General features: G+C 52.4%; 1 protein-coding gene across 7 annotated transcripts in view; it reads left to right on the forward strand.

The window, feature by feature from the left end:
- The window catches only part of CACNA1A (calcium voltage-gated channel subunit alpha1 A), a 284,147-nt gene that overhangs the window by 58,098 nt on the left and 208,659 nt on the right, over positions 1 to 17,390 (forward strand). For 6 of the 7 annotated variants that reach the window (XM_058727813.1, XM_058727814.1, XM_058727811.1 and 3 more), the window contains exon 3: positions 15,210 to 15,502. In XM_058727813.1, coding sequence (XP_058583796.1) covers positions 15,210 to 15,502 — 293 coding nt within the window. Of the gene's footprint in view, positions 1 to 15,209; positions 15,503 to 16,422; positions 16,457 to 17,390 lie in introns of those variants that run through there. The other variant, XM_058727815.1, reaches the window with a different exon arrangement.

The following is a 17,390-nucleotide window of genomic DNA, read 5'->3' on the forward strand; positions in this document are numbered from 1 at the left end:
GGGTTCCTGATTTATATTCAGCTTTTATCCTGTAATCCCCTTCAATATTTTTTTTTTGTAGAAGGAAGGAAGAAAAATAGGGAAAGGAAAAGGGGAAGAGGGAAGAGGAGAGGAAGGAAGGCAAGAGAGGAAGGATGGTGCAAAGAAGGAAAGAAAGAAGGAAAGGAGGGAGGAGGGGGGCAGGGGAAAGAAGGGAGAGAGGGAGGGAGGATGGAAGGAAGGAAAGGAGGAAGGGGGGAAGGAAAGGAGGGAGGAGGGGGCAGGGGAAAGAAGGGAGAGTGGGAGGGAGGATGGAGGGAAGGAAAGGAGGAAGGGGGAAGGAAAGGAGGGAGGAGGGGGCAGGGGAAAGAAGGGAGAGAGGGAGGAGGAAGGAGGGGGCAGGGGAAAGAAGGGAGAGAGGGAGGAGGAAGGAGGGGGCAGGGGAAAGAAGGGAGAGAGGGAGGAGGAAGGAGGGAAGGAAAGGAGGGAGGAGGGGGCAGGGGAAAGAAGGGAGAGAGGGAGGGAGATGGAAGGAAGGAAAGGAGGAGGGAGGGGAGGAAAGGAGGGAGGAGGGGGCAGGGGAAAGAAGGGAGAGATGGAGGGAAGGAAAGGAGGAAGGGGGGAAGGAAAGGAGGGAGGAGGGGGCAAGGGAAAGAAAAGAAGGGAGAGAGGGAGGGAGGGAGGAAGGGAAGGAGAGGGGAAGGAAAGAAGGAAGGATGGAACTTCCTCTGGCCCCCAAATCTTGAAAGAGGTAACAGACTCTGTCCAACTCCATTGTCTTAGTTTGGGTTCCCCCCAGAAGCAGATCTGGAAGCAAAGAGGCAGTTGCTTTGGGGGCAGATCCCAGGACAGGCTGGCAGAGGAGGCAGAGGAGGGGAAAGTGATGGATGTGCCATCAGTCAAGACAGCATGAGCGCCTGGTCCTCTGTTACCAGCGGGGACCTCTAGTGGGCAGCAGAGAGCACCTGCCTCCCCGCGACCACACCCCAGGACCCAGAGAGCTGGGGTCCTTATCCACCAACTTCCCTGGCAGGGGTCGAAGGATGCTCTCCCGGCATCCCAGCCTGCCGTGTGGACAATGTGGTGGCCAGAAAAAGCCCCTCCCCGACCACACCGGTGACGCCCCTGCCTCCTCGTAGCTCCAAAGCGTTTCTTCCCCATCGCAAGCCCTCCTGAACTCGAAGCGTGTTAACGTTGTGACAGTCGGGGCGCCGCATGGGACGTGAGAGTGTTTCTCTGTTGTCACTTCAGCGACCGAAGAGGCAGAACAGCTATGGAAGGACATCGCAGACGAATGCGGATATTTACATGTGACCCCGCAGGCACCTGTGTGCTCCCGCATTTGTGTCGTCGCCGTGCTTAACTCTTGCCGCCCCCTCTGTTGTGGTGGTGTGTGTGTCTCCTGTTCTCTTTCTCAGTCGTTGGTCAAGACAGAAGAAAATCAAAGGGGCAAGTGTACCCCAGGCAAATTGATGCCGCTGTGAATCTAAGCAGGTGTCAGCGCCCAGTTCCTCCCTTCTTGGTCCCCAGCCCCTCCCCTTCTCCCTATGGTGACATCGTTTGCATTTGGCCTTTGGCTTATTCGTTTGCTTCTTAAAAAGTCTGCACAAGTGTCTTTAAACGTTCACGTCTTCCGTCTCTCTCTCTTAAAGATCGTTCTCATTCTGAACTTCCCCACAACGTCCCCCTTTCGCTTTCTGGGGCAGTGGGTTTCTTTTTTTTTTTTTTTTTCCTTTAGTTTTTTAATGTTTATTTATTTATTTATTTATTAAAAAAAATTTTTTTTCAACGTTTTTTATTTATTTTTGGGACAGAGAGAGACAGAGCATGAACGGGGAAGGGGCAGAGAGAGAGGGAGACACACAGAATCGGAAACAGGCTCCAGGCTCCGAGCCATCAGCCCAGAGCCCGACGCGGGGCTCGAACTCACAGACCGCGAGATCGTGACCTGGCTGAAGTCGGACGCTTAACCGACTGCGCCACCCAGGCGCCCCAATGTTTATTTATTTTTGAGAGAGACAGAGTGCGAGCAGGGGAGGGGCAGGGAGAGAGGGAGACACAGAATCGGAGGCAGGCTCCAGGCTCCGAGCTGTTGCCACAGAGCCTGACGCGGGGCTTGAACTCACGGACCGCGAGATCGTGACCTGAGCCGAAGTCGGACGCTCAACCGACTGAGCCACCCAGGCGCCCCTGGATTCCTGTTTTGACCTCTCTTGGCTGCTGGGGCTGGAGCGGTGAACAGGATAGGCAGGACCTGGGGGGCCCCAGAACTCAAAACATTTTAAGGGACACGCTGTGAATTTGCGGGAGAACAGGCCTCTCAGGGGAGTTCCGGAAGACAAACGCATTAGCCGTGGGCTTGGAGTGTTTTCACTGCGCGTCCCAGGGCTGGCCAATCACTACACGTAGTAAAGGACTCACAAGCGAACACGCGTTTCAACTGCAAACCCACCAACCCGAGCCCACGCCCCGCAGCTCCTCTGTGGGGCTCTCGCACTTCAGGGCCACCTACCCTGATCACCCCAGCGCCAGGTACCAGACAATCAGGGACAGCCTGGTGTCCCAGAGCCCTGGAGTCATTGGGACCAGCCAATCCTGAGCCCGCTTATTCCGCTCTGCCCCTTCCCTGGGGAAACCACACTACAGGGTCTTGCCCACATTCTTCCCTTGTTCTTGCCCCCCGCCTCCCCGCCCCCCAGCAACCCCCTGCTTCCCTCCGTGGCCCCGCACGATGTGCGTGTCCCTCCTCTTGGCATCTGGGAGGAGAACGAGCTATTTGATGGCCGTCATTTCCTCCTCTAGTGGCCTCACCATAGCTGAATCGTAATAAAACCTGCATTTTATTTTTTGAAAACATGTATTCTTTTTTTTTTTTTTAAGTTTATTTATTTTGAGAGAGAGGGCGGGCGCGCACACACGTGCGAGTGCAAGTGGGGGAGAGAGAGAGAGAGAGAGACAGAATCCAAGGAGGCTCCACACGGTCGGCACAGAGCCTGGCTTGAGATCATGACCTGGCCCAAAATCAAGAGTTGGACGCTTGACCGGCTGAGCCACCCAGGCGTCCCTAAAGCCTCTACCTGAAAACAGTAAGGGTCTGACACTGGATGACAGCTTTTGGTCAGCCTGGTCACCTCCCTCCTCTCATCCTGTGTCCCTGTCTCCGCTCTGGCAGGAGGAGCCTCCTCTCTGCTCTCCCCCATGCCGGTCGCCAGGCTCACGGTCCGTGCTGTTGACGTTCCCTCGGCCCGGCCACCGTCCCCGATGTCTGCGCCTCTGTTCCTTCCTCTCCGAGGATCCCTGCCTGAACGCCGCCTTCTCGGAGAGCTCCTTGTGAAAGAACTCCCCTCCTCTTCTGTCTGACCCCCTACCCGCTCCAGTTTTCTTACAAAAATGATCTCTACCTGACATGTGATAGACCTACCCGAGTTCACTCGTTGTTTTCTGGTTTCTCTGTCCTTAAACCATAAATTTCATATTTGTTCTATTCATGGCTCTGTGTATCCCTGATTGCCCGGGGGTAGGGCCTGATATTTAATAGATGCTCAGTAAACATTTGTTGTAGGGGCGCCTGGGTGGCTCAGTCGGTTGAGTGACCGGCTGTTGAGTTCGGCTCAGGTCATGATCCCACGGTTCATGAGTTCGAGCCCTACATCGGGCTCTGTGCTGACCGTGTGGAGCCTGCTTAGGATTCTCTCTCTGTCTTCTCTGTCTTCTCTCTCCACTCCCCACTTGCTCTCTCTCTCTCTCTCTCAAATACAAAAATACTTTAAAAAAAACCCCCATTTTGTGTATGAATGAAGAAACGGGCAAATGAAATTGACCAGGTTAAATAGCACGTTTGACTCTGTTACCTATACCTTTGTCTCCAGACGTGGCAGAACTTGTGTTGTTTTTCCAGCTGAGGTCGGGACTGAGCTCAGTGCTCAGCCCAGAAGAACCACCACGGGGTTTCCCGAAGCAGATGTAACTCATTTTTTTTTTTTTTTAATTTTTTTTTTTCAACGTTTTTTATTTTTTATTTTTGGGACAGAGAGAGACAGAGCATGAACGGGGGAGGGGCAGAGAGAGAGGGAGACACAGAATCGGAAACAGGCTCCAGGCTCCAAGCCATCAGCCCAGAGCCCGACGCGGGGCTCGAACTCACGGACCGCGAGATCGTGACCTGGCTGAAGTCGGACGCTTAACCGACTGCGCCACCCAGGCGCCCCAGATGTAACTCATTTGATTGAATCCCCCTTTGCTAACGTCTCAGGATCCACGTGAATATGTAAGTTAGCATTTAATCAAGCTCCCGACTTAACAGAGAGGGGAGATGCTGAATGTAATTTGCAATTGCCTGAGAATATAGTAAGCTGGAACACCCTTGTTCCCATAATTAAGTGCGAGGTTCCTGTCGCCACGTGAATCAGGAACGCCTCAAGTGGCTTAGGTGCAAAGAACACTGTTCCTTCCGGAAAAGTTCAAACATAACACAAAAGACGAGACGCCAGAATGAGAGCCACCATATTCCTCCCGTCCATCTTCAGTTGTTATTAACTCGTGACTCATCTTGTGATACTGAACCTAAACTTGTAACATAAGTTTACTTTGCCCATCAAAGCGGACCTTTGATTTGCTTTAACGGAACCCCGGGTTACGTTAAAGCAAACCTCAGGCATCGCGTGATCTCATCTGTAACTATTTTAATACGCACTTCTGAAAAGCGAAGGGCTCTGCGGTCACCGTGGGACGCGTGTATGGCCATTCCTTGACACATCAAACATCAAATTACCATATGCCCCGGCGTCCTGCCTTGGGATGAGGAATATGCCCCAAAGAGGGACGCAAAGAGATTTGTATAACCACATTCGTAGGATTGTTCGCAATAACCGAGAGGCGGACGCAGCCCAGGCGTCCGTTGACAGATAAATGGAGAAAAGCAGTTCAGCCACACGCGATTCTTCAGCGTTAAAACGGAAGGAGATTCTAACGTGGGTTAGAACCTTGAGGGCATAACGCCGAGGGAAATCAGCCAGTCGCAGAAGGACATATGCGGTGTGATTCCACTTCATATGAGGTCCTTGGAGGAATCAAATCCCTAGAGACAGAAGTTAGAGTGACAGGTCCAGGGGCTGGAGGAGGGGGCCGGGAATTCATTTTCAGTGGAGAGGATGGAGTTCTGGAGACGGACCGTAGCACAACAGTGTGAATGTATCCAGGGCCTCTGACCTGGGCACTTAAAAATGGCTAGGATGGGGGCGCCTGGGTGGCTCAGTCGGACTTCTCCCAGGTCATGATCTCCCGGTTCGTGTGTTCGAGCCCCGCGTCGGGCTCTGTGCTGACAGCTCGGAGCCTGGAGCCTGCTTCGGATTGTGTGTCTCCCTCTCTCTCTGCCCCTCCCCCACTCATGCTCTGTCTCTGTCTCTGTCTCTGTCTCTGTCTCTCTCTCTCTCAAAATGAATAAACATTAAAACATTGGCTAAGAGGGGCACCTGGGTGGCTCAGCCGGTTAAGCTGATTTCAGCTCAGGTCACGATTTTCATATTTTGTGAGTTCAAGCCCCCTCATCGGGACCTGCTTGGGGTTCTGTCTCTCCTTCTCTCCGTCCCTCCCCTGCTTGTGCTCTCTCTCTCTTTCTCTCAAATAAATAAATAAACTTAAAAGATTCCGATGCTAAGTTTTATGCGACGCATACTTTACCATAAAAAAGGACTGGCTCCTTTAAAAAACCCTGGCGGTATTCGTATGTGCGGCGGGACCAGGGTGGTACTTCTCAGTCCTCGTCTGGCTTTATGTCTGGCAGCGTCTGACCCTGGACTCCCCGTCCGTGGGGCTTCTGGATCACACGCCACCGTTTCCTTCTTCCTCCTTGAGGGTACCTTCTCAGTCCCCACTAGAGGCTTCGGTTTCTCTGCTCTGCCCTATTTTTTAAATATATTTAAAAAAAAAATTTTTTTTTTAACGTTTATTTATTTTTGAGACAGAGACAGAGCATGAACAGGGGAGGGTCAGAGAGAGAGGGAGACACAGAATCTGAAACAGGCTCCAGGCTCTGAGCGGTCAGCACAGAGCCCGACGCGGGGCTCGAACTCACGGACCGCGAGATCATGGCCTGAGCCGAAGTCGGACGCTTAGCCAACTGAGCCACCCAGATGCCCCTATTTTTTAAATATTTTTTAATGTTTTTATTTCTTTTTGAGAGAGAGAGAGAGAGAGAGAGAATGAGTGGGGGAGGGTCAGAGAGAGGGAGACACAGAATCTGAAACAGGCTCCAGGCTCGGAGCCATCAGCACAGAGCCCAACACGGGGCTCGAACTCATGAACCGTGACATCGTGACCTGAGCCGAAGTCGGACGCTTCACCGACTGAGCCACCCAGGCGCCCCTGCCTTTATTTTTTTTTAAGTTTATTTATTTTGAGAGAGAGAGCGGGGGAGGGGCAGAGAGACAGAGACAGAGAGACAGAGAGACAGAGAGACAGAGAGAGGGAATCCCAAGCAGGCTCCATGCTGTCAGCACGGGGCCCGATGCAGGGCTTGAACTCACGAACCATGGGATCCCGACCTGAGCCGAAGTCCAAGAGTCAGACGTTTCACCCACTGAGTCACCCAGGTGCCCTTCTGCTCTGCCTTTCAGTGTCCACCCTTCTCACGAATCCCTCCTAAAGCCTCAACCCTCTCTGGGTCCATTGCCCAGGAACATTCCATCCGCCTTCCAAGGTGTCCATACTGATAGTCCCTGTGCTAATTTCCTGTAGCTGCCATTATTTACTACAAACTAGGTCGTTTAAAGCCACAGAAAATTAATTCTGTCACTCTTCTGGGGGTCAGAAGTCCCAAATCAAATGTCAGTGAGATCACACACAGGCTCTAGGGGAGAATCTGTCCCTTGCCTCTCTCTTAGCCTCTGGTGTTTCTGGCAATCCTCAGTATCCCTCAGCTTAGGGAAGCATCTCTCCAATCTCTGCCTCTGTCTCCATGTGCCATCCCCTCTGTGTCTGTGTCTTCTCTTTATCTCTTGTAGGGACACTTGTCATTGCATTTAGGGCCCACCTGCAGAGTCCAGGATAAGCTCATCTCGCCAAATCCTTAACTTGATGGCATCTGTGGAGACACTTTTTCTAAATTAGATCACATTTTTAGGTTTTGGAAATCAGGATGTGGCCCGGTCTTTAGGGGCCACCATTCGACCCATGACAACTCCCAAATACGTGTCCCTGTTGGGATTTCTCTCCCGAGTCCAGAGCCGTGCAGCCAGCGGGCAAATCTGACTCCCAGGAGTACCCCAGTCTAATCGCGAGCAAATCGCAGACAAACCCAAAGCGAGGGGCACGCTACAAAATACCTGGCCAGATGTTCCTACAGATGATCAAGATTGTGAGAAACGAGGAAAGAAACCGTCACAGAGAAGACTAGGGAGGCCAGGTGACTCGATGGCAGGTGGCAAACAGGAAAGGTGATTAGCGGCAAGACTAGTGAGATCTGAGCATAGGTAGCGGAGGGTTTAGTTAGTAGCACTGTCCTGATGTGAGTTTCTTAGTATTTTTTTAAATTTATTTTGAGAGCGAGAGAGAGACAGAGTGCAAGCGGGGCAAGGGCAGAGAGAGAGGGAGACACAGAACCGGAAGCAGCCTTCCAGCTCCGGGCCGTCGGCACAGAGCCCGACGCGGGGCCCGAACCCGCGAACTGTGAGATCGTGACCTGAGCCGAGGTCAGATGCTTAACCGACTGAACCACCCGGGCGCCCGTGGTTTCTTAGTCTTAACACATGTACCTGGGCTACGTAAGATGTTAACGTGAGGGGGAAGCTGGGTGAAGGGCGTATGGGAACTCTCTCGTACTATTTTTTCCAGCCTTCGGTAAATATGAAAGTCTTCCCAAGTAAAACGTTTGTTGAAAAAACTAAAAAGAAGCCAGTACTGAATCAGTCTGGGTCAATGATACTCACAGACTCCGATTCCAGGTGTGGAAAGTTGACTTGCGGTGATTTTTAAAAAGCAGACTTTATTTTTTGGAGAGGCTTTAGATTCACAGCCAAGCAGAAGGTACAACGATTTCCCTTACACCCGCTGCCCCGCTCATGCGTAGCCTCCCCCATCATCAACAGCCCCACCAGAAGGTACATTTCCTCCAATTGATTAACACGCAGCGACGCGTCCTTAACACCCAAAGTCCGGAGTTTGGTTACTTCCGGGTGTTGGCAGTTGCGAAGAAAGCTGCTTCTAGACATCCGTGTGTAGGTCTTTGTGTGGATGTAAGTTTTCACCTCCTGTGGGTAAATACCAACGAGTGCCAGTTGCTGGATCGTGTGGGAAGAGGAAGTTTAGGTTTGTAAGAGGCCGCCAACCTGTCTTCCAAAGTAGCCGTACCATTTTGCGTTCCCGCCAGCAGCGAATGAGCGTTCCGGTTGCTGCACATTCTCGCCAGCATTTGACTTTGTCAGTGTTCTGGATCTGGGCCATTCGAAGAGGTGTGCGGAGGTATTTCCTTGTTTTAATTTGCATTTCCCTGAGGACGTGTAATGTGGGGACTCTTTCCATATGCTTGTTTGCCATCTGTGTATCTTTGTCAAGGTGTCCGTTGAGGTCTTTGGCTCATTGAAAAATCAAGTTTGAGGGGCACCTGGGTGGCTCAGTCGGTTAAGCGTCCGACTTCGGCTCAGGTCACGATCTCACGGTCCGCGAGTTCGAGCCCCGCGTCGGGCTCTGTGCTGATGGCTCAGAGCCTGGAGCCTGCCTATGTCATGCTTTAGGGGTTTTGCAGTATTACGTTTTATATTTAGTCTGTGATCCATTTTAATTTATGTGACGAGTGTGAGATCTGTGCTTAGATTTCCTTCATTTTTATGGGGGGATGTCCAGTGCAACTTTGTTCTTCTCGCTCAGTGTTGTTTGTGTTGGCTATTCTGGGTCTTTTGCGTCTCTGTGTACACTTAAAATTTTTTTTTAACGTTTATTTATTTTTGAGACAGAGGGAGACAGAGCCTGAGTGGGGGAGGGGCATAGAGAGAGGGAGACACAGAATCGGAAACAGGCTCCAGGCTCTGAGCTGTCAGCACGGAGTTCAACTCAGGGTTCGAACCCACGAACCGTGAGATCATGACCTGAGCCGAAGTCGGACGCTTAGCCGACTGAGCCACCCAGGTGCCCCTGTATAAACTTTAGAATCAGTTTGTCAATATCCACGAAATAACTTGCTGCAATTTTGATGGGGATTGCATAGAATCTGCAGACCAAGTTGGGAGGAACTGGCATTTTGATTATATTGAGTCTCGCCATCCATGAACATGGACTATCTTTCCAGATTGTGGTGGTTTTGACAAAAGTCCACTTACCTTTTCTTGACTGCTTGTTGTGTGGTAGTCATTGTGCTACGTGCTTAGCTGCTTGATCTGAATCAATCCTTACAGGAACCTGCGGGGTAAGATTTGTGTCTCCATTTTACACACAAGGAAACTGTAGTTCAGAGAGGCTAAGAGCTTTTCCAAAAACACACAGCTAGGAAGAAGTGCCATAGCTAGGATTTGAACCCCACTCTGCATCCAGAGATAGGCTCACGCCTCATTTGTTTTTGGAAATTTGTAGGGCATGTACTTCTTTAAAGTTATGTCTGGAGTGGCGGCCACATTCCGTCTCTGGATTCACTCTTACTGCCTACATCGTGACCCACAAATGTCTGGATCATACGATCTGGTTTTTGTCATTTATACCCTCCGTCTCCCAGAGATCTTGGTCCTCATTCCCTGACTGGTATCCAGACCAGAAGGCAGAGACCAAATACCTTTTGGCTGATCCATTTTCGCAACTCAACATGAGTGGATTAGCTGGTAATTGTTTTAGAAGCCAAATGAATGCGATCCACAGTTATTTATTTGGGGCACCTATTTCAGAGATGCTAGCCCTGTTCACTGGAATAACGTTCTCAAAGCCAGTATGGTAATGCTGCTGCTGATTGATAAATGAAACTTCCAGCTGGCAGATGTGTTAAAGATTAGAACCAATGGCTGAGGCTGATTTCCGGAGGCCTGCTGCTAAGCCGCTTCTGTGATGCTAATGAGATTCTGCGTCGTTCTACCTGGTCAACATTAGTAATTTGGATGAAGGGGGAGCAAGGAACTGCCAACTGCAGTCATTCGAGAAGCCTGTGAAGATTTCTTGCTCACCCATCCCCGTTGGCTAGGTGATAGTAAGATTCTAATATTAGAGATTCATTCCTTCGGCTAGCTGAATTTTGTTGTAGTTCTCTGTAAAGTGAATCCGTAGGATAATGCCCGTGGGGGCCTGTCACACTTTTGGGTGCCTGAGTTTTGAGTTCATTCTAGAAAAGGGTGATGGAGCAATTGAGGGGGTTGGAGGACTTGGGGTGATGCTGAGGAAGGAGAGGTATACTCAAACATGTCGAACTTCGTAGTCAGGTGAGTTTGGGGGAGGTCATTTGGTGGGGGGAAAAGGTAGACTCTCCTTGCACTTTGGTGGGGAGCATTTGGAAATGTGTGTGGATATCTGTGCTTGTCACAAGGTTGGGGGTGCAGATGACACTTAGCAGGCATGGGCCGGGCGTACTAAACAGCCCACAAGGTACCCGAAAGCCCCGAGCAACAATCTTTCCACCACAGTCGCCACAAGTGCCCCGCTGATAGTTCCAGAGAATGCCAAGACAATGATGGCAAATTTGTCCCTTCCAGGGCAGCGACTGCCAAGGCTGGCCGTACCCCCAAGGACTTGCTGAATGAAAATCAGGGTAGAGGGGCGCCTGGGTGGCGCAGTCGGTTAAGCGTCCGACTTCAGCCAGGTCACGATCTCGCGGTCCGTGAGTTCGAGCCCCGCGTCAGGCTCTGGGCTGATGGCTCGGAGCCTGGAGCCTGTTTCCGATTCTGTGTCTCCCTCTCTCTGCCCCTCCCCCGTTCATGCTCTGTCTCTCTCTGTCCCAAAAATAAATAAAAAACGTTGAAAAAAAAAATTAAAAAAAAAAAGAAAATCAGGGTAGAGGGGAGGGCCCAGGAGTCTGAATTTTTACAACACCCTGCAGGTGGCTCTGATATGCAGCCAGCCTGCCTGCTCTCGAGGCGTGGGTTAGAGCGCTCCGGGGGACCGTTCTTCGTCTTCTCGTAAAACAAAACAAAACAAAAGAACGGTGTCTGCTGCAGGGACTTCACAGTCAAAGTACACAGAATTACAGGTCACTATGACAAGTGGTGCCACATGGGATCCACATTCAGAAGGATTACAGACGTTTGCTTTTCAAGTGTAGCGCACGTAGAAAACTGCGTAACTCATAGATGGGTGATTCTAGCGTGCGCGTGCGCGCGCGCGTGCGCGTGTGTGTGTATCCGATATCCATTCATCTACTGATGGACCCTTAGGTGGCTTCCATACCTCGGCTATTGTAAATAACGCTGCAGTGAACATAAGAGGGACATGTATCGTCTTGTTCGGCCATGTGCAAACTACATATGTAGGAATCAGACACTATGTTCTACTGCGTGTCTGGGTCTTCTGGCTCCGCATCATGATCGTGAGACGGACCCGTGCGTTTGTACGCAGCTGGGGAACCACCACTCCCGCTGCTGCCCGGGACCGCACGTGCGAATGTTCCACGGCGCATTCAGTCCACTTTACTGTCAAAGGACATCGGAGACGTCCCCAGTGCTTAGCTAGTAGGAATGTGCTGCTGTTCACATTCTAGGCGTGTCTTTCAGCGGACGTACGAGCTCGTCCCTCCTGGGCACGTACCCACGGGGGCCGATGCCGGATCGCAGGATATTCAGACGCCAAGTGTTGGTAGAAATGGCCAGCGTTCCCCAAGGGGTTGTACCAGATTACACTCCGGCCAACAGAGCCCAAGTCCCATGTGGTTTCAGATCCATGGCGGGGACTTGGTTAAGTTGTTTTTTTTTTTTTTTTTTTTTTTTTTTTTTTAATGTTTATTTATTTTTGAGACCGAGAGAGACAGAGCATGAACGGGGGAGGGTCAGAGAGAGAGGGAGACACAGAATCGGAAGCAGGTTCCAGGCTCTGAGCTGTCAGCACAGAGCCCCATACGGGGCTTGAACTCGTGAACTGTGAGATCATGACCTGAGCCGAAGTCAGATGCTCAACCAACTAAGCCACCCAGGCGCCCTATGAGAGAGGGAAAATCTTAAGCAGACTCCACGCTCAGCATGATGCCCCCCGCGGGGCTCAACCCCACGACTCTGGGATCATGACCTGAGACGAAATCAAGAGTCAGACACTCAACCAACTGCGCCACCCAGGCACCCCGAGTTAGGAAACTTGAAGGTGCTATATAAGCAACCTGTAAAAGCTGACTCATAGGCACAGAATGGGGAATTTATATAAAGATGTATCTTTTCTAGAATGTTCCAAAGAACTCAATTACTGATGGGGGCGGGGCACCAACTCAGAGTCACCTAGCTAAGGCTTGGAAAATAATTTGCCGCCTTCGTCCTCTTCCCCAACCCCTATCCTCATCCCTGCCTTCCAAATCTGTACACTGCTTTCTGAAAATTCAGTGGTTTCTGGGTACATCCACTTTGAAAGACAGTTTGGTGACATCTTATAGACCTGAGGACAGGCATACCCTGGGACCCAGAAATTCCATTCCTAGGGCAATTCCTACAGAAATGCATGCCTATAGGCACAAAGAGTATTTGAGGCAGGAATGTTGAAAGCCCCAACTGGAGACAATCCAAATGTCCATCAAGGGGATAATGGATAAACAAATTTTGGCGTACTCTTTCAATGGAATACTATGCAGCAGTGAGAGTGAACCAGTCAGCTACACGTAACAACAGATGAATCTTTTTTTTTTTTTTTACATTTATTTATTTTTGAGAGACAGAGTGAGACAGAGCACAAGTGGGGGAGGGGCAGAGAGAGAAGGAGATACAGAATCTGAAGCTTGCTCCAGGCTCCAAGCAAGCGGTCAGCACAGAGCCTGACGCGGGGCTCGAACCCACGAACTGTGAGATCATGACCTGAGCCGAAGTCAGTCATTTAACCAACTGAGCCACCCAGGCGCCCCAACAGATGAATCTTAAAGACATGATACTGGACCAAAGAAGCCAGACATCACGGGATACATACTGTGTGTCCAAAAAGATGCAAAGTGGAGCTGTATTGTTTAGGAATGCACAATAAGGTAGTAAAAGTATAAAGAAAAGCAAGATTATTAATACTATAAAGTCACCATAGTGATTATTGTTCTGTGTGTGTGTGTGTGTGTGTGTGTGTGTGTGTGTGTTTCTGGGAAAGGGTCAATGTTCCATTTATAGCCCTGGACCTGGGTGTTAGTGTCAAGAGTATTAGTTTCAGGGCAACATCTTCACCCTGTACATTTATGCTTTAGACATTTTTTCTGTGTGCTGATTCAATTTCGCAGTATACAAAGGGGAATGGGAAGTAAATTGCAGTGGTTCTGGAAAGAAGCGAACACCACGCCCCAAATACCACCGGGAAACCCTGTCCAGCCAACTAGGACCTGGTTTAATGATCTGCCGCTGGCAGTTAAGATTTGCCACCTCTGGAATCTTTTCAAAGATGAGCCGGACCTTTTATGCCAGCTTGCAGGGCCTCTGTGATTTGAAACTTTGACAGAAGTACCCCCAGACCGTTCTCCTCAAAATTGTGTCCTCTGCTAAACAGACCAAATTTGTTTAGGGACTGATTGCACCCCTAGACTCCAATCCCCTTCTCTTTTTATCATGAAGTTTCTTCCTCCCAAGCTCCTCTTTGCAAGATGCCGAGAGCGTCCGGTTGTCTGCAACAGAAATGGAACCCGTTGGAAAACAAGGTTTCCTCCCAGGGGAGGAGGAATCTGTCGTCCCAACTTCCCCCCCAGCCTCCCGACCATCCGGCTCTCCCCTCTTCTCCCCCACAAACTCCGCTGAGCCGGGTGCCCTCGCGCCTCCGCGATTGGTCGCGGGCCATCATGTGTCGGCATTCTGGGTGGGTCTTTCTCCCGTTCAACTCATCAATCGCTCCTCTTTGGAGCTTCTCTGGCTAGTGGTTTAGACCTTTGAGCCCATTCTCCCTCTTCCTTCCTCTTCCCCCACCCCTCCCCACCAGTCTTATTTTAGCAAGACCTAGAAGAGAAGGAGGAGGAGGAGGCATTGGGGGGGTGGGGTGGGGGGGGGGGGACGCCAGGCACTGCAGCATCCGGGAGCAGCTATTGAGTGGCTAAGCGAACGGCGCATACCTCTCTCTCCCTCTCTCTCTTTTTCCCCTGTTGGGAATTTTCAGGATTTCATTGCTGCAATTTAACCCCGAGATGAGGCACGGTTAAGCGAAAGGCTGCGTGTGCGCGCGCGCGCGCGCGCGCGCACACACACACACACACACAGACACACACACTCCTTCGTGAGCAGAAGAGGCAGCCGCTCGTGATTCAGGAAGAAAAAAAAAATCACCTGCACCCTGCGGCTTCAAGACTCCTTAAGAGCCCCTCCGGAACGTTTCCCTCCCCCTCCCCTTCTTTCCTTTCCCGTTAATATTCATTTTCCTTTAATTTCATTATCATTATCATTATTATTATTTTTGGCTACAGATCTTTGAGCATTTTTAAGGTCTAGGAACTCAAGCAAAACAGAAAGGGGGATTTTTTTAAAATTTTGGGGGCTGCCCTCCCCCCACCCCCCCGCAAAGACCTCGTTTTTATTTTTATTTTTTCAATAAAAAAATTTTTTTTTCTAATGGGCCGAGCGCACTCCTTTTGCAAGATGCCAGCCTGACCCGGACCTCGGAGGAATTTGAAGCTTCCACTGCGTCCCGGGGGGGGCGTCCTTTGCAAACCGTTCGCGTCTTAAAGGGGGTGTGCGTTGTTGTTTTTTTTTTTTTTTTTAACTGTCTTTTTTTTTTTTTTTTTTTTTTTTTTCCGGAGTGGGTGGACTGGGGATTGCCTGGATTCCTTCCTCGGTTATTTTTTGCCTCGCTTCCCTCTCCCCTCCCCCCTCCCCGGCCCCCGCGCCCCGCCCCCGCACCCTCCTCCCGCCCCTCCTTCTCCGGGGTCAGCCAGGAAGATGTCCCGAGCCGCTATCCCCGGCTGGGGCCGGGCAGCCGCCTTGTGAGCCCCCGACCCGAGGCGCCGAGCCGCCGCCGCCCGATGGGCTGGGCCGTGGAGCGTCTCCGCAGTCGCAGCTCCAGCCGCCGTCTTCACAGCCCCGGCAGCATCGGCATCGGCATCGGCGGCGGCGGCGGCGGCGGCGTCTTCCGCATCGTTCGCCGCAGCGTAACCCGGAGCCCTTTGCTCTTTGCAGAATGGCCCGCTTCGGAGACGAGATGCCGGCCCGCTACGGGGGAGGAGGCTCCGGGGCAGCCGCCGGGGTGGTCGTGGGCGCCGGAGGCGGGCGAGGAGCCGGGGGCAGCCGGCAGGGCGGGCAGCCCGGGGCGCAAAGGATGTACAAGCAGTCAATGGCGCAGAGAGCGCGGACCATGGCCCTCTACAACCCCATCCCCGTCCGACAGAACTGCCTCACGGTCAACCGGTCTCTATTCCTCTTCAGCGAGGACAACGTGGTGAGAAAATACGCCAAAAAGATCACCGAATGGCCATATCCTTTGCCCGAACCCGGCAGCGAACCCCGGCAGCTGCGCCTCCCCCCTCCTCCCTCCGCTTCCCCTCTTCCAGGCTGGGAGAGAGACCCGGGGGTTGATGGGAGGTGGGGGGGTCTTCCAGGGGCTGGGAGAGGGGGCACCGGGGAGGAGTGTGGAGAATCTCTCCACCCCGAGCTGGGTTGAGCTACCGTGGAGGCTTGGGGTGGGGGGAGCCGGGGGAGCCGGGGCAGCTGGGGGAGCGGATTCCTCCTAAGGACCGATTCCAGAATGAGGGCTGGGCCCTGGGGTCGTCACAGGGGCCTGGGTGGGGGGCTGCAGGGCCAGGTCCGGATGGGTCAGAGTCTTCCCAAATGAGCATGGACCCGGCCGGGGCCTGGGCTCTCTCTCTGGCCAGGGCAGGAGAACCGTGGGGGGCTCCGGCCGGGTTTCCTTAGGTGCCCCTCGCTGGAATCCGCCGGAGCCTGGAGGAGCCCCAACCCAGCTCCCTGGCTTCTCCACCCCTGCCTTCCCTGAGGAGGAGGGGGCCGCTCTCTGAGGGCAGGGCGTTAGGGGTGCCCAGGGCCAAGAGCTAGTGGACGAACATGTGGCCTTCACACTGAGGGGCCAGCGCTGGTCCTAGGTAATATCCCCGGCCGGGCCACCGGCCCGGATCCGGGGAAGGCAGTGGTGGGTTGGGGGACACTAATGCTGCCTGTGTCTGCCAACCACTGCTCAGGGTCCCCATCATCGTTTGGGGTGTACAAAGCATCCCATTTGCCCCACCTAGGGCCCCGAACGGAAAGACCCAGATGGACCGTTTCAATAAGAAAGATAGGGCAAAGCGGAAATGGAGCGGCAGGTCCTTCCTAGGGTAGAGCGTCAGGCCGTGGGTTGGATTCCGCTTCTCCCACCCTAGGGAGCCGGGAGGGGACACCGGGAGAATCAGCCTCCATGTGGACACCTCCAGCAGGTAAACGCCTTTTTTTTGTTGTTGTGAAATCGAAGGTCCAGAGGAAGTAGGTGAAGACCACATTTTTCTCTATGGAGATGCTGTCAAAATGCAGATCCCCCTTGTGTTTCTTTAAATCTGTGCCTGCTTGAAATAAACCTTGAGGAGGGCTTAACATCTGTTAAGATGTAGGCAGGCAAGGATGGGTAATTAGTTGGGCTTTCTAGCAGTTATTTAAGCGTGACCCAGATTCCAAGTGGGGGGACGCACCCTGCCCCCCAGGCTGACTGGCCACTGTGCCATATGCCCGAATGTGCTGTTCGTCGGGTTGGTTCCAACTGGCTGCCTTCCGGGTACAAATGAACGGGGCTGGATGAGCCCCCATGCCATCGTCTTTGGTTTCCACTGCTCTGTGCTCAACGGGGCTGGGCCTCAGGTGGTCCCAGGGTTGCTTGTTTGGGGAGCTCTGTGGCCGGTGGAGTCATTTTTAGGCAGACTCAAAATCGAACCAGCTTTCGGCTTGCGGGGGCTGCAGTTGTAAGAGGGCTCTAAGGTTTTGGAGTGTGTGAACAGTCTGCTTTTGAGGGTGGTGGAAATTAGGTTTGGCTGGGGTCTTTCTGGGGGGCCACACCCCTAAGCGTGAGGTCATCTTGATTGGTGCACGAAGCAGGAGCCCGGTGGCTGCCTCCCAAGTTCCAACCTCATGAAGACCCACTGAGATAGTCAGGGGTCTTGTGATCACTCTGCCGGCCTCCCCCTCCCCCCCCACCAGGGAGTGTTGGGGGCTTGGGGGTGGCAAGGTTCAATGTGTGCACGCTCAGATAACTGCAGGGGGGTGTCCAGGAGGGGTTCACTGGGCTGACAGGTTTCCATGTTGAAAATGGCTTTGGATTGCCTTCTGGAGCCTGGATTTGGAGTCTTCTAAGAGGAAAGGAAGGAGGTGGGAGTCCTAATG

This window comes from Neofelis nebulosa, chromosome 4, assembly GCF_028018385.1.
Source record: "Neofelis nebulosa isolate mNeoNeb1 chromosome 4, mNeoNeb1.pri, whole genome shotgun sequence".
NCBI lineage: Eukaryota > Metazoa > Chordata > Mammalia > Carnivora > Felidae > Neofelis > Neofelis nebulosa.